Raw genomic sequence first — 27,526 nt, 5'->3', positions numbered from 1 at the left:
CACTTCCTGTGTCTCCAATCTGCCCCCTTCCCCGCATCCCTGACACCAGCCGTCAGTGTGACAGGAGGCAGCTAACACTCTGTTTCCAATATGTGAATACAATGTAGCAAAGCATACAGGGGGACCAGAGGCCATCTCCCCCCAGGTTCAGCCTGAGTGGGAACAGATAATGTGTGGAACTGATGTAGATGAGGCATAAAAAAGCCTGCCACTGAACTAACTCTGCCCACTCCAAGGTAGTGAACAGGCTTCATCCCTAGGAGCTCACTGAATGACAAGAAGCAAGGCAGAGGAAATCAAGGCTGTGGATAGTGGGGCAGAGAGGGCCCAGGGCTTGGAAGGGCAGAGGTGATGGGGTGGGTTTGAGGAGAGAGGGTATACTCTAGACCTTGCTCCCAATATGACCTTGCCTCATCTTCCCCTCTCTGTCCTGAGCAGCTGTACGTGGCCACCGTGCTACAGGAGCCAGAGTTGAACCTGACCCCCGCCTCCTCCCCAGCCCGGCATACCTACGGCACCATGAACAGCCAGCCAGAAGAGGGAGAAGAAGAGAGCAGTCTGAGGGCCTTTGCGAGGGAGCTGGACTCAGCTCGGTTCCAGGAAGGGCTGGAACTGGAGGGTCAGAGCCACTGATTAGGATTTCAGTCAGAGGGCCAGGGGAGAGCCTGGTGCGGGGAGACAGGAAGCAGCTCCTGATGGAGACAGCTGCTATCCTGTGGCCAGGTGACGAGCCGGGCCTTCCGACCAGCTGGAAAGGGCGGAATGCTGGGAATGCTGAGGGCTCTGGGATGGGGTGGAGGAAGCATACGCCATGTTTCTGGGAGTGGATGCTGTGTTTCCTGCTGGAGTCTAGGGGATGCACATATGCATAAGGGAAGAGGTAGGGAGGAGCCCACTGAAGGCCTTCTAGGGGCTTCAGCGCCCCCACTCCCGCTGCCCATCAAGGATGGTCACTCCACTGCCGTCTGAGCAGGCAAAGGTGCGTGTACTGGGTCTTGTGGACGAGGCCCAGGTGGTCATCTCATCACAGGCGTCCCTGCAGAGTATCTAGAAACTGTACCTCACCCCCTGAGCACGGAGCAACCACAGGACAACCCTGGGAAGAGACGGGGGCCTTCCCTGCTTCTCTGCCCTGCTATCTGCTTACAAGGGTAGTTACTGCGACAGTGACTCAAGCTCATTAAAGGAGACCTACGTGCATGTGGTGAAGGAAACCATGGCTGATCCTTGCTGGTTGATTTAAGGGTGTGTGTGTGTGTGTGTGTGGTGGGGCGTAGAGCTCAGGAAACAGGGTCTTCTTTCCAAAACCGGGTCATGGAAATCAGACATACCTCTCTAAGTCCCAAGGACAAATGAGAAGATTCCCCCAAACCTAGAGGTGGCCACCATGAACATCCTTTGCCTCATGGATTTGAGCGTTGTGCTCCAGCATGGTCAAGGTTGGTGACAGCTCAACCCCTACCGCCCCTCAGAAGGACCCTTATTCCTCTCTCAGGCAGCCCTGCCTGACCTTCAGAAGGGTATAGAGGTTAAGATGTCACAGATGTCACCCCAGTCCTGCCAGGGTTAGGTAAAGTAGTAGTGATGGCTACATCACAGTGAAGAAACCCTTCTGGTGGGCAAGTTGTTTTCCCAGGTCTGCCTCCAATTGGAGGAGCAAGCCTCTGCCTCTGCAATGCTGGCCAACCGCCTGAACCAAGGGGTCTGCAGTCCTTGAGCCTGTGAAGCTCCTCCCCAGATATCTGGGTCCCTCTTTGCTGCCCAGTCTCATTCCACCTCAGTGTCTCCACCCAGGCACATGGCTGCCCTGAACACAGATCACTTGGCCCTGCCTCTGCTCCACCTCTGTCACCCCCAGCCCCACAGGTCCAAGCCTCACTCCAGGGCAGAAATAGTCACTCAAGGGGCAAGTAGTGTCACACGCCAGAGCTTGGCCCCAAACCTTAGCAGGGTGATCTTTGCTGAGAGCTTGAGTCAGCTGGGTGAGGCTACCTCCATTCCTTGTCAAGCTTGGAATAAGTGGGGGAGAGGAGTTACATACAGCCAGGCCCTTTGTACACGCCAGTGCCCCTGGGATTTCACCAACCAGGGAAAGAAACTTTTTCATAGAGTGGTCAGGGCCAATATCCAGCTCTGCCCAAAGTGTGGGTTTATTGGGCAGACCCCAAGGTGTGTATTTGGTATGTAGTGATTTGGAACACAGCCAAAGCCAAAACTGGTGACAGCTCAGGCTGAAACTAAAGGCCTTTTCTCTGGGCTCTGCTTGCCGGCGCCTGCCCCAGATCCCTGCAGCCCTGTCTGCTGCTGCTGGCCCTCCTTCCTACCCCTCCCACTGCAACCCATGGATGCTTCAGGTACAAGGGGTCCTATAGACAACAGGGCATATGGCTGGAGGGTTCCATCCTCCGAATTTGGGTCAAATGCTGCCTGGTTCTGATACAAGTGTTGGGCAACTAGTAGATTCCACTCTGCTCTTCCAGGAGCTGTCCACCTGGCTTGACCTTGACTTTGCAAGGTCACCAGAGCCCAGGCTCCTTCATCTTACCTATACAGCCCACTTCCAGACCCTCCTCAGCACCTGCTGTCCCAGGCCACTGGTCATAACCCCACCCTAGCCTCCACCCTCAGTCCATCCTGATCCCTTCTGGAGAGAGAGATGCCTCCCAGGAGACCCAGATGACACAGCCCCTAGAGGGGACCCTTGCTGGGCTTGGAGTAGCCAGCCTGCCTGTCCCCAAGCTGCCTCTGGAAGCCAAGTGCCTATCAACAGCATTGCATCCTCTGGGGGCCCTAGAGGGCCGTGGACTAACCATGGCCACTACCACTAAAGGAATGTGCCAGAATGCTGAACCTTCTTGTTATTAATGTATGATTGTGCCTTGAATAAACAAGTCCTCCTAATCAATGCTGGCCTGTGCCTCTGCCTCTGGGCCAATAAGGCCTGCTCCACCTGGAAGGAGCCAGCGCTGTTAAGGGATGACCCCAGAGTCACCAGGCTGGGGCACCATACCTCACTGCATGACAAGTTACCCTGGGCCCCTTGCTGCCTCTTCTCCCCAAGGCCCTCCCTGGCCCCAGCCCTAGAGGGGAAGGGATAGGAGGAAGGAAAGGCCTGATAACCGTTGCCAGTTGGTTGCAGAGGCACAAAGCAACTCTGCCTCCTCCCTGTACAGCAAGAGAATGCCACCCCAGAGACCACTGCAGTAACAACCCCGGCTGCATGTTGTTGAGCCTCTACATGGGCGACTGACCCAAGACAGCAGATAGGCTGATTTCAGGCGAACACCCCCAGGCAGAACAGGGCTCCTGCCTGTACCTTGGGATACAGAAAAGAGGTAGGCCACAGAGACAGGAAGTTTCAGGGAGGGTGGGGGACAGTCAGGTAGGCCTGGGCAGGACAAGAAGTAGCCTAAGAAAAGCTCTTGCACTTGTGGCAAGGGAGAGAAGCTAGTTCCCTGCCAGATGACAAGCCTCTGGGCTAGGAGAGCTGAGTTCTGGTCTTCTTCACCCATGTGGCGGACACTAGGCTGTTACTTCATCCCCAGAGGAAGAGGGGGAAGACTTGAGTTCGACATACGGCATAGAGCAGAATCAGTTGTGGTGGAAGACAGGCTAGGTTGGGGAGAGACAGCCTCCATCACTGCGGCTCCCTGTGGGCACAGACAATAACCATCATGGGTTAGGGGTCCACTATTACCACCCTTACAGAGCCATCACCTTAAGCTCTTGATCCGCCCATGGGCATGGGTTCAAAGCCCACTGCAGCGTGAGTCAGGGAATGAGACCAGGCCCCCTCCTCTTGTCACCTCTCCCCTCAAAACAGGAGTTTCCATGATTTACAAGGTTGCTTCAGGAGAGAGGGCTGTTGAGAAGGGCAGAAGGGGCAGGGTCTTCTCGTTGCTTAGCAGGCTTGCACTGTTGCAAGAGAGGGGCCTAGAACCCATGGCCTCCTATTGTGCCAGTCATCTCTCAGGGGTCTCTTCTTGAGGGCAACAAGCCTCCAGCTTGCAGACATGGGCCATCCCTTGATTCTAGCACCCTTTCAAGGAGCTATTGCTCAGATGGACACAAAAAGACCAGAAGGAAGGCTGGAGGCAGATGCTCTGTAGCCCAATGTGGAGGCATGCTCAGAACGGGGGGGGGGGTGGGTGGGTGGTGGATCCCCTTACTTAGCATGCCAGGAGGACTGGGGGCCTAGAAAGTGGGTACACCTGACTGGGGGTGGGACTAGGAAGAAGGCAAGAGTGAGGCTTGATGCCCAGAATGCCAGTCACTGGACTGTGTCCACAGAGCAATGTTGCACCCAACCAAGTGCCATCCTGGGCACCACCAGCCTGGGAGGAACAGAAGACCTGAGGTTCCCTCCAACTCTCCCTGGAGGCCTCTGGTCAGAACAGATAGGAAGAAGCTCTTGGCCACCCTACCACTGCTGTCTCTGGGATGGTAACCTTGGTCTGTCCTGAGGAATAGCCTTGCTGGCCCAGCTGCAGGCTTCTAGGTCACTCAGTGGGAGGCCCTGGGACCTGAAGGAGCCGGGCTTCCAAGATGACAAGCTCCCAGATCTGCCCAGCAGAAACAGATTCTGAACATCTGCCAGCCTCTTGGCCTTGGCAGCCTGCTCTCCGTCATCACCCAAGCCTCTGTTCCAGTGCCAAGTGGGAGTCTCCTAGATGGACCACAGTCTCTGGGGTGGCACCTGGTCCCCTCTGTTACAGAAATCTGCCCCCCCCCCCGCTGAGTCTAGCAGGCATAGGGGAGAACAATTCCCTCCTCAGGCCCTACACACTCTTGCAGACCTCACCCGCATCAGCCCAGGCTAGAACGAGAGATGGGTACAAATCCTGTCACACAGATCTAACTCGACAATAAATGTGGCTGTTATTTGGTCCCGAGAGCCACATCCCTTCTACTTTGTCAATTTCAGCAACTGTTTAAGGAATAGCCTCTTCTCTCTTCTCTAAACATAGCCCAGAGTGGTTTTCATGACAGCCTGCCCATTCCTAGGCAAGAGAAGGTTCCAAGCACAATAAACAACCCCGTTACATAATGGGATGCCAGGCAGGGCTAAGTGCTGTGAAGAAAGAACAGAACAAGATGAGAGGAGAGGAGGGGATGCCTGGAGACGGGAGGGCAAGTCTGCTCACCGCGATTCAGGAGAAGCTCCCGGGGATGGGGTGCCGGAAGAGCGGAGGGTCTAGGAGAATCAGTGCCAGGCTCAGAGAGTAGCAAGGAGCCCAAAGCAGAGTGAGCAGGGAGAGGGGCGAGGCAAGTTCCGAGATGGCAGAGGGCCTGGTGGGACTCCGCTAGGACTCCGGGCTTTCCTCTGGGGGTGTGGGCAGCTACTGGGGGCAGCTACTGGGGGATTCCCAGCAGAAGGGTGACATGATTGTCTCATTTTCTTTTCTTTTTTTTTTTTTTCAGATTATAAGATACACAGACATTTTTTTTTTTTTAATCGAGTCTAGCTCTATAGCCCAGATGGGTTTCATAAACTCTTCGGTCTTCTGAGCTCTAGGGTGATGTGTGGACCACCACCCCTGCTATCATAGTCATTTTTAAGTATGTAGTTAAGCAACTGTTAAATACTTGATATAATGTACAATCGTCACCTCCGGTCACCTTTGCAGCTTTTCACCTCTCAGGTGGGGGGGGCCTCTGTACCCAACCTCTCAAGTAGGGGGGCCTCTGTACCGAACCTCTCAAGTAGGGGGGCCTCTGTACCCATGGAACAGCTCTTCCTCCTTCCCCCTTCCAGCCCCAGTAACTGAGGACACCCTCATACACTGAGGTGAATACCACGGCCAGTGGGGAGCAGAAATTCCAACTAGGACTCTGTGAGAGGGGATGTAGTCACTCAGTTAGGATGGGGCAGAGAATGAAGACAAAAGTGGGGTAGCATGCTGTCACAGGGGCCAAAGAGTCTTGTGTGGAGAGAGGTGGGTCAGGGAGCAATCCAGGAGCCAGGATAACGCTAAGATCTTAGCCAGAACAACTTGGTGATAGTAATACAGGAGACAGAGAAGTCTGGGAAGGGGATGCCTGGGACATGGTGCATCTGGTCACGCTACATTTGAGATATGACTGACTGATATAGAAGTTAGGCTGGGGACCTTTAAATCTTAGGGTCATTTAGGGTGATGTTTAAGGCACTGGCCAGGACTGCGAAGAGAGAAAGCAAGGTCAAGGAGGAAGCCCAGAGAAGAGTCTGCAAGGCCGTGGGAGGGGCTGTGATGAGGACCTGAAGAAAAAGAGGGGCTCAGTGAGGAGGGAGGAAGATGCAGGGCTCACCACTCATGACAGAACTATGACAGAGAACCATGAAATATCGGCCAAGTGGAGGATATTGGTCATACCATCAACAGATGACCTGGTTTCTCCCATGAGACAATGGAAAAGCCAGTACAGATGGAAAGACTTGAAAGACTTAACCAAATGCAAAGCATGGACCAGATGCAGACAGACGATTCTGAGACATTAGGGAATCCAGATAGGGGTGCTCTAGCGCCACCCCCTGCTAGCTTAGTCGTTTCTCTAGCAAAGAGAAAGCAGGGAAGGGCCAGCCTTGAGGTGGTGCTAGATGGGAGTCCATGTGGCCTCGGGACTCCCTGGATTTTTACAGCTGGTAGTGTCTTTTCATAATAAGTTTAAACATTAAGGACTGATCAATTCTAAGTGCTGCTGAGCAGACCAGCCAGACATGACACCTGAGCTGAACAAGACGGAAGGTGGCTTCAATCAGAGCAGAGAGTGGGGACAAAATCTGGGTGTGCTAAGTCTCCATTCGCTTATAAAGTTTGGAAATGAACACAGGAGCCAGAGGGCTACTTTTTTGAAGAATTTGCTAACCAAGAAATGGAAAGGAGTTTGAACTAGAGAGGGAGGAGGAAGGGCAGTTCTTTCACAGACATAGACATGGAAGCATAGTGTATTTGAGGGCAAGCACCTTTGTGTGCTGGCTCAAGACATGTGTCAGAGAAGTGTTTTTTCCTCAGCTTAGTGGTCACGCCTGAATCTACTGATATTTTAACTATTCTCTGCGCCCCATGGCCCCACATGAACACATCACCACTCAGAGCGAGGCCTGGCGAAGGCCACCAAATGTAGGTTTTAACTAACTCTTTATTGTTCTAGATAAAGATTCAGGAGTCAGCTGTTGGGGTGAAAACCTGCTAGGTCAGAGAAGCCGAGAAGCAACCAACTGATCTTTGGCTGGAGACCCAGTAAGAGAAGCATCTCTCCACGTGTCCCGAAACAAAAAGACCATGAATCTCTTAAGTCTCTTCCTACACTGTCCTGTGCATCTCTCTATCCCTATTCCTGGCTCCTCCATCCTCTCTATGGCTAATTCCTGTCAGCTGGTCACTGGCTCCACTCCCTGATCCTAGGTTAATTTTATTAACACAGTCTCGGAGTTTCACAGTACGATCCTGCAATAGAGAAGACTGTTTGACTCTGCTAAGCCAGTTCGTCCTGGTCACCCGAGTGGGCATCATTAGATCGGCCTAGATAACCGAGTCCTAACTGTCATTAGGTCACATGGGGAGGACAGGTTGGGAGGGGACAAGATCCTAGATCACTGCAGTCTGCTGGCCTGGGGAAAATGCTTTCTGTACAACAGTAGGGACAGGATTTCCAGCAGGATACCTAAATCAATGTCTGCAGCCCCCCTGCAGCTCCCCAAGCCCTGCATTGGAGCTGAGCAGAGAAGACTGCCCAGCTGACAGCATGCACACCCAGCTGGAACCAGCTGCTCCCTATCTGTTCTGAAAAGGAGCCCAGAACAGGGCAGTTGCCCTAAGACATTCTCTGTGCCCAGGTCAGTTGCAGTCCTGGAGCCTCTGGGAGAACCAAGCCACCTGCTCATGCAATGCTTACTTTTCATGCTGTGCTCTTCCATTAGGTTCCGAAGTGTCCCCGACCCCAGACCCGTGGGCTACTTCCCTTGAGGAATAAGCACACTGTGTGTCATATGTGACTTATTTATCTTTGTGTTACTCTGATAAAGTGCTTGACAGAAACAGCATAGGAGGAAATATCATTCTGTCTCGTGGTTTCAGAGGATCTCAGGCCATCACAGCAGGAGGACATGGCAGAGTTCACGGCTGTGTCTTCATCTCCTGGTGGACCAGAACCAGGGATCAGGTCCCACATTCGAGGCGCCCTTAGTGCCTACCTTAACCAACCAGATCCCACCTTCTAAAGGTCCCACAGTCTTCAAAATTGTTGTCACAAACTAGGCAGCAAGCATTCAAAACTGTCCCACTCAAATACAAACCACTCCCTCCCAAGTACAAATACTAGAGAAGGTTATATCACTTCCAAACTGATATAATGGGTAATGGTGGGGGCGGGACGCCCCCACTAAGCGGCAACTGAGAGACAGAGTCTTCACTCGCATGCTCAGAACAGGGCCTTCAAGGCCACTGTGAACTCTGCTTTAAAGTGGTGAATGACTGAGCATGGGGAACATGGGGACACCTGGAGATGGGCGTAGCACGTGTGGAAGTGTTCCCAGTATCCACACAAGCTACTGTTAGAACTGTCCCTTGTCCCATCTGTTTAAGGGAAGCTGGTTCAAGTGTGTGCCCAGAGAAGAGAACTGGATTTGGTGGCCTCATAGCCAATCTAAACCCAAGAACCATGACAGCTCCATCACCACCACCACCTCTGGCCTTCCCTTCCAGACCTCTTCCTATTCCACCTGCTCAGGCCTTGGTCCTGCCGACCCCAGCACCCCAATCCTGATCTGAGCCCCAGGACTCTGTAGCCTCATCTGGCACAAGTCACAAGTCAAGGCCCACAGAAAGACTAGTCATGGAGGATCAGCACACAGAACATGTTTATTTCTTGTGAGCTTACAGAACCGTGACATAGAGCAAGAAAGTGTGGATGACTGGGGACAGGAACAAAGGCCTTTCCCACCGTATTCTCCCCTGCTTCTCTACCCAGGCAAACGTTCACCTCAAGGGTTAAACAGAGTTGGGCGCCTGCAGCTGGAGGGAGCTGAGAGAGCAGAAGAGGGTGGGGAGACAAGATTCAGCCCTGCTGGACTAGGGTGGCCAGAACAGTCCTGCAGCTCAGGGCCATGTGGGATGAGGTCACTCCTCCTTGCCCTACTAGCCTCTCAGTTCTGTCTGGCCAGCTTGGTCCCCCCCAATAAAGAACATTGGGGTGCTTCTACCAGAAACGCCGAACCAAGGGCATAGGAAGTTTTGTATGGGACATCTGAGCAGCTGTGACCTGGGACCACTGCCACGGAAGAACACCATCTTCCCTGCTCCTCTTGCCTGAGATCCCCAGCCACACTGAAGCTGGTCCTTCTCTTCATTTTTGGAAAGTAAACAGCCTGGACAGCCTGGCAGGAAAGCATCAGAGAGACTGAGCAGACGGGTAGAAGGTTCTAGAAGCCTAGTCACTTTACCGTCACTGTGGCTGAGGCTTCTCTGAGAAGAACTCCCATGCCACTTTACTACCCAAACTGTTTTTGTCTCATGGGGAGAGCTAACCAAACATGCAGGGGTGCACCTATGGGGAGGAGGGGAGCCCGAAGGCCCCTCTGGAGGGAAAACCCCACCTCTCTGCAATTGACCAGGAACTGAGACAGAGTCCTCTCCCATCATCTTTCTAGGATGGCCAAGGGGACGGAGGCCAAGGTGCAGGGAAGAAGCCCTGGGGGAGGGGCTGAGGCTACTACAGACAGATCAAGAGACAGACAAGAAGGTGAGGACGCTGGCTCTTCTCTCACTCCCCGTCCCAGCCTCGGCTCATGGCTCGCACTACAGCTCCGTAGAGGTGGCTCCAGGCAGCCTTTGTGGCCGGTGTGAAGTCAGGACCCAGGCACTTCTCCAGCATGTAGAGCAAGGACTCACCCACTGTCTGCGGAAGCAAGCCGTACTTAAGTCACAGGAAAGCGTCTCTCCATTTACAGGGGAGAAAGCTGAAGCCCTGGGCCAGAAAGGGTACACAGGCTTTTCTTCTCTTCCACACGGGGCTCACGCTGCCCAAGCAGGTCCCGAATGTAACCTTGAGCATCACCCTGTGCCCACCTTCCCCTCGAGATGTGAGGATGTTCGTCGGATACAGCATTCATCTCACTCCTGTCTTTGCAACCACCCCATGAGAGGGGCCTGGAAACCGCTCAGACTCAACTATGCCAGCACCTGCAGATCACAGTTTCCCTGCCTGCAAGGCGGCTGTGAGATTAAAAAGCCCATATTGTGCAGTCAGGTAGGCAAGAGTTCACATTCTGACCAGCACTCATGGCCTGGATGGCCCGGCGCAGTTCTCCACCCCCCCACACACTCCCCCACCCTCCGCCCCTGAGAATCTCAGCTGTTTCACAAGTAAAACGGAAAACAAAACCCCAGGTTCTGCGAAAGCTCTCTCAGCACGGCAGCTGCACACAGTGCACCTTATCCAGCGACAAAATGAGGTTTATTTATCCCACGTGGATTTCTGAATCTCTCCTAAGGATCAGGCACTGTGAAAATGCCCAGACGGAGAGGCAATTAAGACCACCCCTTGTGACTGGTTCTGGCCAGTGGGACATTAGTGGCAGTGGTGCCAGCAGAGGTTTTATAAGCTCTTGCCCACTGAGGCTTGGTTTCCTGGTAGCAGTCCTTTGCTGAGATTTAGCTAGTGTGAGGGAGGTTTAAAAGCTCACAGGTTCCCTTAGACATCCTAGCCCCAGTGAAGCTGGACTCAGAACACAGAGGACTCCAACCAGACTCCAGAGGACAAATTAAGTCTAGCCACAAGGACTCAGAAACTGCTTTAAGGGAGGATTCTGGAGGTGGATACCTATAGCAAGATGATCTAATCAACCAATGCCAAGGGCCGCCAGGCCTTCTTAAAGGAGCCGTATTAAAGAGAACTCTGAGGCTCTGAGGGGTTGGGTCAGTGTCAGTCACATAGAGGGCAAGTCACTAAAGCAAGCCTCTATTTCTGGTCATCTGAGGAAGTGGCGATGTGGAGGAGGGGCAGTGGATTTTGGTGGGGGTGGCTGGGAGAGAGGGGCGCCTGCAGCTCTGGAGCAAGAAAGTACCCCACTACCCACCGAGAAGGAGCCGAGCCTCACTCCCACAGCCCGGTGCTTCTTGCCCAAGCCGGCCAGGTACTCCTCCAGAGAAGACAGGTCCTCCACATTGGCCACTGCAGCATCAATCACCAGCATCACCTGTGAGGGGTACAGAGGGCCCAACACAATCCTACCACCTTCCCGCCGCCGCCTAGAGCCCAGACCTCTCAACCAAGGAGGCTTTTCGAATGCTGTTGCCCAGGAGCCGAGGTGACAGGCGGCCAAAGTCTGCAGACAGTAAGCACTCGGTACGTGGCAGCTCGACGACCAAAATTCTGTTTTGAGGATTTCAAAACCCGCAACTACGTGCAGAACACAACACTGCCTGCCTAGGACAGGGCGAACTGAGGTGCGGTGGTGATTATGAGCCCAGCCTAGTTTTCATAGGCAGGTGGCTCCAATTGATCAAGATCCAGGGATACCATCCATGGGAGCCAGAGGACAAGACTTAGAGCAACGTACCAGGCTGGGGCTAGTTGGCTTGAGGACAGAATGGGGGAGGAGGCTGGGTCCAATCCAGAGAGACAGGAATGGGGTGTGTGTGCGTATGTGTGTGTGTGTGTATGCACGTGCGTGTGTCAAGGCTGTTTTTCCACATCCCAATTCCCTTCTTCCCTACCAAGACAATGTTCTGCAGATCTGAGACCTCGTGGCTCCGCATCCCTCACCTTCCTAATGTGGTCCAGGAATTCTGGGGAAGAGAGACAGTCCTCGGGGCTGGAGAACTGGCGGCCATTGTACTGGAAGAGAGGCAGCAGGTCCGGTTCCAGGGTGAAGAGCCTGCGGGTTGGGGGCAGTGTCATGGGCAGTGAGCAGCGATGGAACAGACTCCAGCAGCTCGGGAGGACGCAGTGCATTCCTAACGAGGCACTCTAGCTTAGTCAGCATCCCCGCATCCCTCTTCTGGGCACCCTCCAGAGGACACTGTGTCCCCAACCCCTCACGTTACCTGGCCGACCACAGCTCCTCCCTAGACAACTGAGGGGCTGAGTTTGGGACAAGCAGAAATCTCAAACCAAAATCCAAAATCTAGGGGGAAATTTCCCTTTTGGATCAAAACTTCCCAGTGTCCTCAGATATGAGGAGGCTTAGCTGCGTGAAGACATGAAGAACACAGCCTTCCACTACTGAGCACTACGCATTATTAGCTAACTGGAGTTGTGTATCTCCCATTCTTTTAAGTAGTGGGTTCAGAGGCGAAAACAAGCTCAGAGAGGCTAAGCGAGCTGCCTAAGTCACACAGTAAAGCCATAGTGGGTACCGGAGTAGCAGCGGGGTGAGGGGACGGGGAGTTGGGGGAGGGGTGAGGAGAGTTTGAAAAAATACAGTTAGCACAGCCTCACTGGGGAGAGCTTGCATTTTTATGTCACTTTGTGTGTGTGTGTGTGTGTAACTGAATTTACTCCCTTTTCATCTGCGAGGTTTTGCAAAAGTCTTGTTCCGAGGTTTTGGACGGGCCTAGGGATCTGCGATGAGAGAGGGAGTGTGGCCCTGTGGTGTTGGCAGAGTCCGAGATGATGCTGAAAACCATCCATCCTCCTGTGGAGGCCCACCCACCCTCTCCCTCTCTTCCGGGTGGTGAGAGTGGATGCCTGTCACCCGTCTTCTGGAGCTTCTCTGGTTCTAAGCTTGTGTTTTCCTCAGAAGGGTTCATCTTGCTGGTGACTGGGCGTTGAGCTCGCTTGGGCCAGGACAACGTGGCCTCCTTCCACTCGAGGAGGGGTGGATGGGCGTGGGAGCCTGTCCCACCTATCTAGGTGCCTGTACACCCCAGCTGACCTTCGGGTCACTCATCTCCTGATGGCCCAGCTTCTGTGAGCGACCCTGCAGTCCCTACCCATTGGGATTATCACAGGGCAGAGCAGAGGGCACTGCATCCCCCTGCCCGGTGGGTGGGTGCGGGTAAGGAACCCCAGCAGCCCCCAATCAGTTCAGGTGGGAGCCGCTAACTGGGAAGAACAGATGGGACGGCACCACCTGTCGCCACGCACACACCCCTCTCTCCGGAGCACCACTGCAAACCGGAGGAGCGCGCGGGGGTGGGGGGGCGTTTCTGCTCCTCTCGTGACAAGTCCACCGCTGCCAGTCACCCCTCCACTCGCACCCTGGGGCCCGGCAGCACTCACCTGGAGAACAGGATAGTGCCATGTTCCAGAGGACTGTGGCTCACCGCCTGCCAGCTCTGCCGGATCAGCTCCAGCTCTGGGCGCTCCATGCTTTCCCCGAGAGGTGAGAGACGCGGGACGCAGGAATGGGACCCTCAGGGCTTGGGCGCAGTCACCGCACGTGCAGCGCCATCTCCCGAGCGACGCGGGGGGGGGGGGAGCGGGGAAAGAGGGAAGGGGGGTCTCCAGGCCCAGTGCCTTAGTCCGGCGGGGCTCAGCAACCGCTTCGCTGGTCCAGCCGAGAGGATGCGCACCCGCTGACGTTTCCGGGGACCCTGCTCGAGCAGTTGCGCCCTGTGCCCCGAAGCTCCCAGAGAACCGCCCTTTAAAGCTATGGTGGTTCCCACCCCCTCTGGCTTAGAGAGGCTTGTGCACTCCCTCTGTACCCGCCTTAGGCAGGGACGACCCGAGGCCTGGGAAATGTCCAGGCTTCAGAGCCTAACAGAAATTGCTGAACCTCAGGGCTTGTTTCACTCTTGAAAACTAGCAGAGCTACTACTTATCTGGGCTGGCCTAGAGGCACGTGCACATAATCTGGGCACTGAGAGGCCCGAGGAGCAGGAAGATGAGAGGGTGAAGTCAGAGAGCGTGAAGTCAGCCTGGGCTTCAGAGATTGATAGCCTCACACCCATCCATTAATAATCACTTCCTATTTCTGAGGAAGAGCCCAGGCGCACAGCGTTCAAAGTGAGTTCCAGCTCCCCACAGGAAAACTCTTGGATTTGCCATCCCCGGGGCCAGTGCTTTCTGCTCACAATCCCTGAGTCCAGCTAACAAGATCCAATTTGATGAAATTGGTCTGTCTGTCTGTCCTCTGCTCAAGCCCTGGGTCTGAGTGGGGCACTTGCAAGGGAAAGAGCCCAAGCTACAGCTATCTGTAGGCTAAGTAACTAAGCTAACTGTAGGCTTCAGTCTCAGGCCTGCTGGGTCAGGACGGAAATAACTAGAAACGCACAGAGTTAAAGCCACGCTCTGTCATCCTGTGACCTACTGAAAATCAGGACAAAAAACAACAATGAAAAAAATGAACAACCCCCCCCCCCAAACCCTCCAAAACGAAAACAACGAAGAAACCAGGGGCTTGGGAAAAGGTTCGGTGGGCATACTTGCTCTTCAAGTGTGAAACCCTGAGTTCACACCCCAGCACTAGATTAAAAAAAAAACAACTGGGAGTGATGGCACATGCCTATTATCCCAGCACTGGGGAGACAGAGGTAGGTGGGTCTCTGTGAGTTGGAGGCCAGCTTGGAGTTGTAGGGCATCCAGGCCTATGTAGAGGGACACTGTCTCAAAAGGGGAGAAAAACAGACAAACAACACACAAACAGAGCCGGGGCCTAGTGACTGTAACACTGGCACTGAGAAGGTGGAAGACTAGGGTTTCTGCGGCTAGCGAGGCAGTTCAGTGAGTTCCAGGTTCAGTGAGAGCCTGTCTTAAACTATTAGTCGGAGTTCCTGAAGAAGACACATAAATTAATACGATTTTCTAAAAGGGGCTCAGGTAAGTCCTGTGCTTGTCACTCAGGGTCTGCAGCTGGCCACCGGTCAGTTAGTACTATTCTTTCAAGCATGGAAGTTCTTTGGCCCCAGCCCAGTTCCGCTGGCTCAGGCATTGGACAGCATCCCCCCTTATCTTCCATTGTTGGCTCTAACTTCTCATCGCCTCTGCATCCTCATGTTCTGTAAGGGTTTGAGTGGGAAGGTCTCTAGAGTCTTGTTGCATGGACTCAAACCAGTGTCCTTGGTCTTCAGTTATGAACAGACTGAAGCCCTTCTAGAACTTCTTCTGGTGGCCCGTCTATCCTGCCCCACCCAAGCTCCTAAGATTGACATTTGGGGGACGACCATCTCTCTGTTTATCTCTGGGCCCCTGGACTGGAGCAGGAGAGCAAGGCTTTAGGCCAGCCTGGCAAACAGCCCAGGTGGCAAAGAGTTCAGGAGACCCCAAGCAACCACTTGGCCGGTCTACACCCTCCACTCCACTCAACCTCTCTCTACTTCCTGGAAGTCCTCACTGGGGCCCTTGCTGCCTTTTCTCTTAACTGCCTCTGAGAGCTGAAGAGTTGATGGGAGTAATGGACTTATGCCCTACGTGGAGCGACCAGCACCCAAGCCCACAGTTCCTCTTGTCTTCCTGGAGCCAGAGTGACAGAAGAACTAAGTAGGCTCTAATCTCTGCTCCCCTTGGAGAGCCCCCAGGATCCAGTATAGTCTAAGCAGTCAGGGTGAGGTATCCCCACCACAGATGGTCTGAACTCTGCTTTAAGGGGCTAGAGAGATTTCTCCTCCCTGTCACAATCTAGGAGAGTTCAAGTGCTCTCTAGTCAGGGCTGTAAATGTGTCATTAATGTCCTTAAAGAACTAGCAGACTGGGCATGTGTCCAGACACTGTGCCCATTAGCTGTAACCTCCCAACAGCCCCGTAACCCTGTGAAGGAGATGCTCTTTATTATACCCTTACCTTGCAGTAAGGAAATAGGAGGCAAGGAAGTTAGCTGGCCCACTTGCACAGTTAATGAAATGGAGGGGCCAGAGTTTGACATCAGTTCTGATCATCTGACTTACTCTCTCCACTGCCTCCCTCAAATTAATAGACCACAACCAAGAGTCATGCCCATAATTCAGACTGAGCCAAGGTTACTGGGTCTGAGTCAGTGCAGGGCTAGATCATAAAGCTGACTATGCACCTCTTTCCAACTTCTCACTCACTGACATCAAGTTGGTACCTTGAAATGGCCACAGGGGCAGCGTTTGCACCACGGAAAATGGCCAATACTATAAGCTAGGGCTTAGTTTTGCCCCGACAGGAAACCTGCTATAAAATATTTACCTCCACTGGGGGAACCCAGAAAGCCTGGATCTTAGTACATTATGCAGAATGTGCAAATTATCAGACTCAACTACAATACCCACAAGCTGTGCCTAGCCTCATTTCAGTGTCCAGGGCTACGGGGGTACTCTAGGCATGTTCTTCCAGTCCAGAACCAGGCTGGGGCTTCAAAGACTCCCTTTTGCACCAAGTCCTGCCTCATATTTTCTAAATATGGATCTTTAGGTGAGCAATATAATTTCTCATGTGTACAATGGCAACAAGGATGGTGGCTTCCCTGGGCCTTCAGGAGGACTAAATGTCACATGTATTAAAATGGTGTTAACTGGTTGGTGGGGTGGCACACGTATTTAATCCCAGTACTCGGGAGGCTGAGGTAGGCCAAGCTCTAAATTTGAGGTCAGTCTGGTCTACAGAGCAAGTTCCAGGACAACTAGGGCTACGCCGAGAAACCCTGTCTCAAAAAAAACAAAAAGCCCCAAACCAGATGTTTCCTAAGCTATTGTCACTCAGACAAATTGGTTCCTTTCTGATTTGCCTATCCCTGGCATCTTCCAGATGCTACCTCCAGAGTGATGGGAATGATCTATCTTCCTCCACAGCCTGCCTCCTGCCTTATGGTCCTTAGGGGTTAGGTAATCCAGAAGACTCCCAATTTCATAGAGGCACTAATCCCTTCAACTCTGACCTTAAGTCCAATAATGTCAGCTGTCACCTTCTGTATATTCCAGGGGAGTGGAGGAAACCCTGAATGAATGCAGAAGTGCAGATGAAGTCCTGAGGGAATGTGTATTATCGACCTCAATGCCTCAGACACAAGGGGACTGGCAGTCTTCCTCTGGTGTCTGTGGGAATGTTGACAGAGCATACAGAAGGCATGGCCCCCAGCTACTTCCTTCAGGATGTCTCTTCCAGCAGGCAGAGACTGCCCCTTACCGAGCCCCAACTGAGAGTAACTAACTCTTCCCATGTTGTGAGCAATAAACACACTGGTACATCTCCATCATAACTCACATGTCCCAGCTTTTCTGTATGTGCATCTGTTATTTCTTCATTTCTGCAACATCCCAGTCAGGTTTTCAGTATCGTGCCCTGCAGGGCAGGGTGGATCCTTTACAGCTGGCACTCTCAACACAAGGCCATGTTAGGATGGGGCCCTCCGTTGACTGGAATAGGAATTTGCTATCACACTGGGCCACACAGATAGCTATCTCAGAATTAGGGGGAAAATGGTTCCCTTATTTCTTTCTATCCTGTCTGGAGAAGCTAAACAAGAAAAAGTAGGCTCAGCTTCTTATTGACTTTAGCTTAAGGAATGGAAACAAGAGCCACTGTCTCCTAAGTAAGCAAGTACTCAGGAAGGCCCACATTTCCCTGGCTTTAAGCTAGAGCCTCAGCTGGAATGAGAATGGCCCCAGCCATGAGATACCATGTGGGACTTGCCATCTAAACATCTTCTCAAGAGCAAGTCACATCCAATTAAGCACAGGAACAAAGTAGTGTTGAAAACAAGAGCTATTTATTACAAAAGTAATGGTCTCTGATTATCTCTAGAAACTTAAAAAAAGAAAAGAAAAAAGGTGTGGTGGGTTAAGACATTGGCTGGGTTAAGCTGCTTGGCACATCTTCCTTCTTGCCAGCCGTCTGAGATGTACCACATCTCTGTCAGTTCTTGAGGAGTGCAACCAACATGCAAAGCAGCACCGTAGAGCCTACTGCCCCTCCATCTTCCAAATAGAACCCAAGTATTTAGTGATGTCACCAAGTGGCCTTTTTCCACAGGAATGTATGCCAGTTTGGGTATGGAAGAAGAGGGAGTAGGTGGGGAGCACACTTCTTCCCGTACTTGAACCAAAAGACCCCTTCTGTCCTCAATGTGACATTAGGGGGAGGGGCATGTCGGAGCCCACTGGGCTCTCCTACCTACTCTGGCTCTTGAAGGCTCCCCCTGATTACTTCAGGGTTCCTTCCCTCTAATAAGTACCTCCAGAAATAGAGCACAAGAAAAATCAGCCACCTGTTAGATGCCCCATGGGCCACCTTAAGAGCCAAGCACAGATTCCAGCATCCCTCTCAGGAGAATCTACCCAGATGGTACCCCACTGGGCTTAAAAGCAACCAGCCCAGCCTGGGACTATAGGCAAAGGTCAGGGAGGGCAATGGGAGCAGAGTTCCCCAGTCCCTGCAAGAAATGCAATTAAACAGACAGTTCAGATTCCACACACAAGCTGCACATCCTGCTGGGAGGAGAAGGGAAGTCAGAAGGGCTGCAGTCATGGGAGAGGATGGTCAGTGGGCCTCAGATCTAATTAGCTACCTTGCCTTGCTCTTGACAGGGCTGCATTTCCTCTATTAACATTAATGATGCTCCAGCTGAATGTCCAAGCGGGGCCCAGAAGCTTTCCTCTCCACCACTCTGTAGGTAGCACAGCCTGTCCCTGAGACCAATTTCCAGTCTCCGTGGCAACCACCTCCTGAAGATGCTTTAAAGAGCTCTGACCCTGTCAGAGTTGTTGAGAGCTATAGTGGGTGGAAGATGGAGTACGGCAAATTCATCATTAAACCTTGAAATATCAAAATCTTCTAGGATCAAATCATTATTTTGTTCTGAACTGAAAGGAAGAAGGCAGACTAAAGGGCTGGTCTTGGATAGCATTAGTTCTTACAAAATTTTCTTACTCCCTTTGGGCAAGGAAATGGAAGAACTTAAAGTGGTGGACAGCAGAAGCTGTCATGCGTTTCCAGGAGCTCTGGGCCTTTGGGGAAAAGACTTGGTAAAGCAGTGTCAGAAAGGAAGGAAATGACAAGGAAGCAAAATAAGGTATTGTCAAGGAGGGCTAGAAGTGTGAAAACAGGAACGCCATGCCGGAACAAAACTTCAGCCCAGAGAGGCTATGTGATCCCTATCCCTGCATCTCATATGCTCAGCCCCACACATCCAGGCTCTGACTCAACAGTTGGCTCAGAGAAAAAGGGATGGGAGGGATGGCCAGTGAGAAACAGACACTGGGCACATGGCAGCCAAGATGTGGGTTCCACCCACCCAGTTCAGAGAACAGGGAATCAAAAATCTAAGGACGGTCAACCACAGACTGGCAACTTCTCTGCCAGCTTGTGCCCTGGAACCCAGTGCTCTGTGCACACTAAAGGCAGCATTGTATCCACCACACTGGGGGCAGCAGAGGGCCAGCCCGCAGTGTGGGTAGAAGGGTAGGAGTTTTGATGGTCCCACCTGCTGTGCCTTGTAACACCGTGAGGGTGGGACAGCACTCTGCCCTCCTGGAGATCAAAGAATTTCTTATGGACCTTATAAACCTAAGTGAAACTAAATCCAATGTGAAAAGATACCAGAGAATATCATGTTAACCTTGGACCATTTTTTGGAATTTATGACACTTGACTCCAGTTAGGTGGTGATTGGACACTGTACCCTCCCACACTCACACCTGCTTCCCTTGTGTTGACAGGAGAGGGAACTGGCACCAAGTGGTGCTGTAGGTCAAGTGCCCCATGTAGGTGCTGCAGACAGGGGCGTGGTTCCTTTTAGTGTTGAGTTAAATCCAGGTCTGCTTCCCAGAGTCTGGTCTTGGGGGTAGCAGAGTGCTTTAGGCTCCATAGGCAGCTCCCCTGAAGTTGGAAGAGTCCAGGATCTGGCTTCAAAGCTGGGTGTCTCTGGACAATACCTGGATTCAGGTTGAGGTCCTGGCAGTGGCCTCAAAATTCCCATGATTCCAGCCACCTTAGTCCTGCCATTGGACTCTCGGGTTCCTGGGCTAGGGGACCAACCATCCCATAAGCCAGAGGGTGGAAGAGGTAGAAGCTACGAGAATGAGAGAAACGTGGTCAGCATCCCAGAACTTCACCAACTGCAACTTCCCCTGCTGGAGCCCATCCCACAAAATAACCTAGTCTGTTCATCTATCCGTCCGTCCATCCATCTGTCCATTCCTCCATTCATCTATGCCCATCCAAGTCCACTGTGATAACACTGGCTGAATGACCAGGAGGGAAAAGGCTTTCCCCAACAAGCCTAACAGAGGTAACCTTTTAGGGGTCTGGCCATGGGAATGTGTAGCTCAGAGTGCTCGCCAACATGTAAATTTAACCTTTTCAGCAGACACAAGCTCATGGGTCACAGGCCTCACTACAATGGCCAAACACTCTTGACAGAGGCTCTGAGACTTTCCAGAAGGCAGAGAAAGAAGGACTTTACAAAGAACAATTTTTGAGTCAAGCCCTATACCCCCAGTGCTATGCTTCCCATCCTCCCTCTCATCCCACTGTCTGATGTTTCAGCAAGGAGCCACTGTGACTAGAAAGGGACACCTTCAGGTGTGCTGGGGTGGTGTCACAGACAAGAACCACTAGCAAGGAGAAAGGGGAATGAGACCCTTTCTGTTCCTACCCAACTACACATTAGGATCACTCAGGCCTAACAGATTCAGAATCCCCAGGGACATGGCCCAGCCCTGGGAAGACCTTAAAACACCCCAGAGATTTTCAAATGTACCTAGAGCTCAAGCTGAAGGCTAATGTGAGGGGATACATACCTGTACACAGTTGCCAGAAGCAGGCTTACGATTCCCATGGCATGTATTCTTCTACCCACAGGAGAAGAGGCCAAGCCCCAGGCACAGAGCTGTAGGAGGGTGTCCCACAGGATCCCTGTGGAAAGCAGGAGACCTGAACCAGCCTGTGAGGACAACCCCTGGGGATCCCACAGGAAGGAGGCACCACAGTAAGTCTGCTCTGCTCCTCAGGGTGGCTCCCCTCCTTTCCCACCTAGCCTTCCAGCGCTTGTTTCCCCGGGGCAGGTAGGCAGCAGTACTGACCTGTCAACATGCTAGAGAAGAGCATGGCTGGGAAGTAGTGGTGGAAGTAGAGGATCCGGCCCATCAGGAAGAAAGGGAAGTAATGGAGCGTCCAGCCCAGCAGCAGCTGGCCACCTCCTCGCAGCAGCACCCTGGTCAGCCCTGTGCAGCCCAATCAGCACAGCCCAATGAGCAGGCAGTGGAGGCAGAGCCCAGCTCTGCCCTGACTTAGTGTGTGACCCTGAGTAGGTCACACCATCTCACTAGGCCTTCCTTTCCTCACATGGACTACCCAAATCCCATGGCAACTAGAAAGAGAAGCCAGCAGGTCTCTAGAGTCCCTGGTCAGTACCCAGCTTGGCAGGGATATCAACAGGGCCTGATGTGGGCGTCAGGCAGGAGACACACACCCCCAGACAGCTGTCTTCCTTGTCTCTACTTCCCACCTCTTTGTTGACAGAGACATTCCCCCGCAAGGAGGTCAGAAAGGAGGCTGGGTAGGAAGTGTCTGGAGCTGGCAAGGACAGAAGGGTCTGTGGGGTGCCGCCCATGCCCAGCAGCTAAAGTAACCAAGAGGGCAATCACTGCAGTGGCCTGGAGCTACTTCTCTATCCCCACTAGAGGACAAGGCATGGGACAAAGGAGGCAGAGGAAGAAAGTGAGACTGAAAAGTGAAGGCTCTGAAGGCAAACTGCTGGGGTCTGGGCCTCACTGCCATCACCACTGGTTATGTGCCCTGTGACAGCTCTTTGTCTCACTGTGCCTAGTTTCCTAATACACAGAAAGGGTGATGACACTTTGCTACAGGGCTACTGGGAAGATGCAAAATCTTGAGTCCGGTGTAAGGTGTCACTTGATTATGGGCTTCCAAAGCAAAGGAGAGGGAGTGTGTGTACTGGGGGAGGGAAGGGAAGCTCCACACAGGCAGGACCCCCCCCCCCCCGCAGTGCAGGACAAGCAAGCTGAAAGACAGAGCAGGGAAAGCCCAGATGTCCTGACCTTCCAACTCTGCTGGCAGCTGTACGCCTCTCTTAATAGCGATGGCAATGGTGCTCCCCAAAAGGAGGTAGAGGACAATGCTCACCAGATTCAGCCACCAGACCACCTGTATAGAAGAAGAGCTAGGGATAAGCGGACACCAACTTCTACAGGCAGATGCATAGGCCTACATATTCAGAACTGGGATACTCACAGGGTTGCCAAGTAGATAGACTCGGAAGTCTGTGTCATTGGCCCCTGAGAAGCGCAGGCCCTGTGGAGCAAAGGACACCCTGCTGATTCAAGGCATAGCTCATCCCCAGCCACCCCCATTCAAGGGGAAGGAAGTTATATATGTTACACACTTTTGTAGACAAGTATCCTGGACAGGAGGCTCAGAATGCACATTCTACATCAACTCTCTAGGACGTAGGCATCAGAATCAGGCAGCCCCTTTCCTGGCCAGTCCCCCAGGTGAGGCTTCCCCTTGTCACAAATAGTCCAGTTCCACAGACTCAATGGGTCTTTTTCTTGGTTCTATTTCCTGGAGGAGCTCAAGTCTTAGGCCCTACCTGATAATTGATAGGCCAGTGCCAGGGTTTGGATGTGAACTCATTGTCCTTGGGTTTGAGACCATTGTTTCCCTGTAAGAAGGCAGCAAAGAAAAGCTAGTCATGAAAGAGACCTAAGTAGCTAATATAGGCATGTGGCATAGTGATCTGATCATCCAGCCAAGTGCCAAGAGAAACCCCAATGATTTCCCCCTCCCTGGCACAGAGCAAACATTTTCAGCCATTGTCCACCTGCCTCTAGTAACTGCCTTAATTCTTCAAACAAGCCTCCTACCAACAGCAGCCCAAATGGCTAAGACCAGGGCTCAGAAGGTGTGTGTAGGAGGATAAAATCAGTATTTGATTACAAACAGAACAGAGACTTAGAAAAGGGTACCTTAGCTTAGTGTCTCAATGGCTTTTTTTTATGCCCTTCACCAGGAGAAGCCTTTCAGATTATTATTTCTAAATGCCCTCTGTAATATTTTAATAGGATACCCACATTATATAGCTGTTTATGGACTGTGAGAGGTAAGATTTTTTTTTTTTTTATTTTCGAGACAGGGTTTCTCCGTAGCTTTTTTTGGTTCCTGTCCTGGATCTAGCTCTCGTAGACCAGGCTGGCCTCGAACTCACAGAGATCCACCTGCCTCTGCCTCCTGAGTGCTGGGATTAAAGGCGTGTGCCACCACCGTCCAGCCTGAGGTAAGAGACTATCTCTTCGGGGAGAGAAATCATTTCCAGTACTCAATTTAGTCTGAAGGACTGAAATCCAGCAGAGAATATCCAGGGACTTGTTTCTCATGGCAGAACCTGGTCTTAGCTAAAATAAAACAGGAAGGAACACAGCCAGAATCCTGGACACTAGCTCCCAGGCCGGAGCCATCTCGTCAGCAGCACAAACTAGGAAGGAGTCAGCTGCTGTGTAGGTCAGCTCTCACAGCTTTGCCACCACTGACATTTCGGGTTGGACAACTTTGTTGTGGGGCTGTCCTGTGCTTAGCACCTGGTACTACTCACTGGAAAGCTAGTAGAGCAACCCCCCCCCCCCCCACCAGGCCCCATTCTTCAGCTCTGCTAGCCAAAAACATCTTCCGATATTGCTAAATATCACCAGAGAGGCAAAACTACCCTCAACTGAGAGCTGCTGGTTATTCAAGAAAGATCCAGAAGGTGACATTTACTGATCTCCTACCAAGTAGCCTGACTGAGTAAACAAAGCGAGGGCTTAAGAACAGTTTAGTTTGTAAGTCTCAGCATGGCAATGGGTTGCTCTTAAAAAGTGCCATTTAGAGGTGTGTGTGTGCCCCAAAAGGACCAGCTATATACCCCCAAGTCACTGCCATAGTCACTGTTCTCCTTCTGTGAAAAGACACTCTCATAAAAGAAAACATCTACCTGGGGGCTTGCTAACTGTTTCAGAAACTTAGTCCACTATCATCATAGCAGGAAGCATGACCTAATTCTTAGGTAGACACTTATTGTGGGGTGGGGAGTGGGAGCCTATTTGGGCCTGGCATGGGCTTTTTAAAAAAAAAAAAATTTCAAAGGTCTTTTTTTTTTTCATTTTACATACCAACCACAGTTTCCCCTCCCTCCACTCCTCATGTTCCCTCCCCCCATATTCCCCCCACTCTACCACCCATCCACCCCTCAGAAAGGGTAAGACCTCCCATGGAAAGTCAAAAAAGTCTGGCGTATCAAGCTGAGGCAGGATCAAGCCCCTCCCCCCTGTATCCAGGCTGAGCAAGGTATCCCTTCATAGGGAATGGGCACCAAAAAGCCAGTTCATGCACTGGGGGATAAATCCTGGTCCCACTGCCAGTGGTCCCACAGACTGCCCAAGCCACAGAACTGTCATCCAGATTTAGAGGTCCTAGCTCGGTCCTATGCAGGTTCCCCGGCTATCAGTCCAAAGTCAGTGAGCTCCTATGAGCTCGGATCAGCTGTCTCTGTGGGTTCTCCATCTTGATCTTGACCCCTTTGCTCATATGATCCCTCCTCCCTCTCTTTGGCTGAACTCCAGGAGCTCAGCCCAGTGCTTCGTGAATCTCTGCATCTGCTTCCATCAGTCAATGAATAAAAGTTCTATGGTGGTTATTAGGGTAGTCTCCAATCTGATTACAGGGGAAGGTTAGTTCAGGCACCCTCTTCACTATTGTTAGGAGTCTCAGCTAGGCTCATCCTTGTGAATTTCTGGGAGTTTCCCTAGCACCAGATTTCTCCCTAACCCCATAATGGCTCCCTCTACCAATATATCTCTTTCCTTGTTCTCCCTCTTTGTCTATCACCCAACTCAGCCATCTTGTTCCCTCATGTTTTCCTCCCTGCTCCCCTTCACGCATACCCCCCTCCCAATTTACTTAGGAGATCTTATCTATTTCCTCTTCCTAGGGGCATCCAAGCATGTCTCTCTCACAGTCCTCCTTGCTACCTAGCTTTTCAGGGGTTGTGGACTGTAGCCTTATTATCCTTTTCTTTATGTCTAATATCCACTTATGAGTGGGTACATACCGTGTTTCTCTTTCTGGGTCTGGGTTACCTCACTCAAGATGGTTTTTTTTCTAGTCCTATCCATTTGCCTGCAAATTTCAAGATGTCATAGTTTTTTATCGCTGAGTTGTACTCCATTGTGTAAATGCACCACATTTTCTTTATCCATTCTTTGGGTGTGGGGCATCTAGGTTATTTTCAGGTTCTGGCTATTACAAATAATGCTGCTATGAACATATAGGAGCAAATGTCCTTGTGGTAGGAGTGTGCATCCTTTGGCTATATGCCCAAGAGTGGTATTGCTGGGTCTTAGGAAATATTTCCCAAGTTTCTGAGAAACTGCCAAACTGATTTCCAAAGTGGCTAAATAAGTTTGTACTCCCACCAGCAATGGAGTAATGTTCCCCTTACTCTACATCCTCTCCAGTGTAAGCTGTCATCAATGTCCTTGATCTTAGCCATTCTGATGGGTATAAGATGTATCTCAGAGTCATTTTGATTTGCATTTCCCTGATGGCTAAGGATGTTGAGCAATTCCTTAATTGTTTTTTGGCCATTTGAGTTTCTTCTGTTGAGAATTGTGCTTAGATCTATAATTCATTTTTTAATCAGATTATTTGGTATTTTGATGCCTAGTTTAAATCCCAGCACTCAGGAGGCAGAGGTAGTTGGATCTCTGAGTTCAGCTTGGTCTACAGAGTGAGTTTCAAAACAGCCAGGGATATGCACAGAAACCCTGCCTTGGAAAGAAAGGAAGGAAGGAAGGAAGGAAGGAGGGAGGGAGGAAGAGAAAGTCTCAAAGTCTACTCCCAGTAATATATTTCCAGTAAGGCCATACTTCCTAATCCTTCTAATCTTTCCAAATAGTGCCACTCCCTGGTGACTAAGCATTCAAATACATGAGCCTATGGGGGCCGTTCTTATTCAAACCATCACGATCACTATGACTATCCAAAGGATCTTGGAATAAAGAATGAAATGTTCTGGTCCTAGGAGTAATTAATGAGGGAAACCAATCCCTTAAAACCTATCCAATTTAGTCCAAAACCAGGCCTTAGCAGGAATCCTATTCATTACACCCAACTTAGAGCAACCTAGCATCTCTATAACACAAAAGATGAAAAAAGGCAGATTCTTACCCAATAGAATATGTGTATGTAAACTAAATCTAGATAGTTCGTTCCAACCAGGCTATGAGCTTTCTTCACTCAGGTTTCAACTCACAGACAGACACAGACACAGCATACACACCAATATCTGCATGTCTACAGTTTAGATTCACTGTCTCTCACTTCTCTCTAATTCTGGTAGACTGAGAGCTCTTGGACACCCTTTGCTTTGTTTCCACCTCTAGGTGAAGAAGGAATGAAATGAAATTCTACACTCACTCACTTCAGTCTCAAAATTCTACTTAGACCCAGACTGGTCCTCTGAGTGACAGACACATATTCAAAACAGCTATGTCATCAGGCCATAGTGACAGCTACAAGCACAGAGTCAGAGAAGAAGTGACCCAGAGATTGTGTAATGTCAACTTATCACCTTCCAATGTGCAAAACTGACAAAAATCTGGATTTTTAAAAGTTTAATCTGATGAAATAAGTCAACTATGTTTTCTAAGGACTGTTTATATAATCACTTCCAGGTAAGTCTACTTGACAGTGGCTCAGAGATGAATACTAACAACTACCACAGCTCCTTGCAGCTCTGTGAGTAGCTGACAGCTACCTTTGTGGCCTGAGACGTGGTTCTGAACATCATTCCTGTAGGATTCAGGTTCCTACCTCAAGAGCAAGGGGGTCTTCTACAGACATCAACTGTAGCAAAGTCTCTCCCACTTACACAGGCAAATTTCATCCATGAGCAAAAAAATTCCCATTTAAAGATTTCCCCTCTCATCTTACTTTAGACTTTTGATGCTATGATTGCTGCCAGCTACTAACAACAATAGGGGCAAACAGTGAGTCTCAGGAGTCCTTAAACAATAATCATCCAAACTAAGCAGCTTCAGTCCAGGAATAGAAATGGTTTAGGGCTCATGGTTAGGGTTTTATGATGCATATAAACACACCCGAACACACATTCCAAATGACTCTAATTTCACGAAATGTAACGTGTGGCTTTCAGGAGCACTGTCACTCAGGTAAGAGTGTCATGGTAACTGATGCTGACTCTGAAAGCCTACTAGCCTACCTCTGAAGCCTGGATCTACCCTACATATAGCTGCATGCCCTTGGAAAGGTTCCTGTACAGTGGGAATGACAACTGTCTTCAGGGGACTGTAATGAGTATTAAGTAGTTAATACACATACAATGCTCAGAGTAGGGGGAGCTGCATAAACGTTCACTGGTGTGCTGGCTACCTTCAACTGTCAATTTGTTACAACCCATAATCACCTTGGAAGAAAGTCTCAACCCAATTATCTAGCTCTAGTTGGTCTGTGGGTATGTCTGTAGGAGATTATTTAGATTATTAATTGATGTAGGAGGGTTCAGTTTACCGTGAGTGTTACCATTTCTAGGCAAGTGGTTCTTAACTATCCAAAAAAGCTAACTGAGTATACACTCTATAGTTCCTTCTGTACCCTGGCTGTGACGTGCACTCCATGGTCAGAAGTAGAG

The 27,526-nt window shown here is 51.1% G+C and overlaps 3 protein-coding genes across 6 annotated transcripts in view; 1 reads left to right on the top strand and 2 right to left on the bottom strand.

Moving 5' to 3' along the window:
* Positions 1–2,899, top strand: part of Tmem63c (transmembrane protein 63C) — a 72,059-nt gene extending 69,160 nt beyond the window's left edge. For all 4 annotated transcript variants that reach the window (XM_041658591.1, XM_041658592.1, XM_041658593.1 and 1 more), the window contains one exon: positions 439–2,899. In XM_041658591.1, the coding sequence (XP_041514525.1) occupies positions 439–633 (195 nt within the window). In that variant the 3' untranslated portion in view covers positions 634–2,899. The remainder of the gene's footprint in view (positions 1–438) is intronic.
* A 5,933-nt stretch (positions 2,900–8,832) lies between these two features.
* On the bottom strand, positions 8,833–13,555 carry Ngb (neuroglobin). The gene is made up of 4 exons (XM_041658495.1): positions 13,204–13,555; positions 11,746–11,857; positions 11,057–11,176; positions 8,833–9,876 (listed from the first exon to the last, which is right to left on the bottom strand). Exons 1-4 carry the CDS (start codon positions 13,290–13,292, stop codon positions 9,742–9,744), a joined length of 456 nt encoding a protein of 151 aa, XP_041514429.1. The 5' UTR covers positions 13,293–13,555; the 3' UTR covers positions 8,833–9,741.
* Positions 13,556–17,577: 4,022 nt separating this feature from the next.
* Positions 17,578–27,526, bottom strand: part of Pomt2 (protein O-mannosyltransferase 2) — a 48,633-nt gene continuing 38,684 nt past the window's right edge. Inside the window, exons 16-21 of the mRNA XM_041658130.1 lie at positions 22,433–22,504; positions 22,075–22,134; positions 21,882–21,987; positions 20,904–21,044; positions 20,622–20,736; positions 17,578–19,891 (exon numbers count right to left, since the gene is read on the bottom strand). Of these exons, the coding sequence (XP_041514064.1) occupies positions 19,786–19,891; positions 20,622–20,736; positions 20,904–21,044; positions 21,882–21,987; positions 22,075–22,134; positions 22,433–22,504 (600 nt within the window). The 3' untranslated portion in view covers positions 17,578–19,785. The remainder of the gene's footprint in view (positions 19,892–20,621; positions 20,737–20,903; positions 21,045–21,881; positions 21,988–22,074; positions 22,135–22,432; positions 22,505–27,526) is intronic.

Source organism: Microtus oregoni, unplaced genomic scaffold (genome assembly GCF_018167655.1).
Source record: "Microtus oregoni isolate MIOR12 unplaced genomic scaffold, Mior012 000009F_ref0000495, whole genome shotgun sequence".
In the NCBI taxonomy this organism is placed as follows: domain Eukaryota; kingdom Metazoa; phylum Chordata; class Mammalia; order Rodentia; family Cricetidae; genus Microtus; species Microtus oregoni.
This window is presented reverse-complemented; position numbering and strand designations above follow the sequence as displayed.

Excerpts from the sequence above, each read along its gene's own strand:
- Ngb (XM_041658495.1), bottom strand. The coding sequence starts at position 13,292 with ATGGAGCGCCCAGAGCTGGAGCTGATCCGGCAGAGCTGGCAGGCGGTG. Across the intron at positions 11,858-13,203 it reads GGCACTATCCTGTTCTCCAG|GCTCTTCACCCTGGAACCGG; the intron begins GTGAGTGCTGCC and ends CCCAACCCGCAG. Across the intron at positions 9,877-11,056 it reads TGAGGCTCGGCTCCTTCTCG|ACAGTGGGTGAGTCCTTGCT; the intron begins GTGGGTAGTGGG and ends TTGCTTCCGCAG.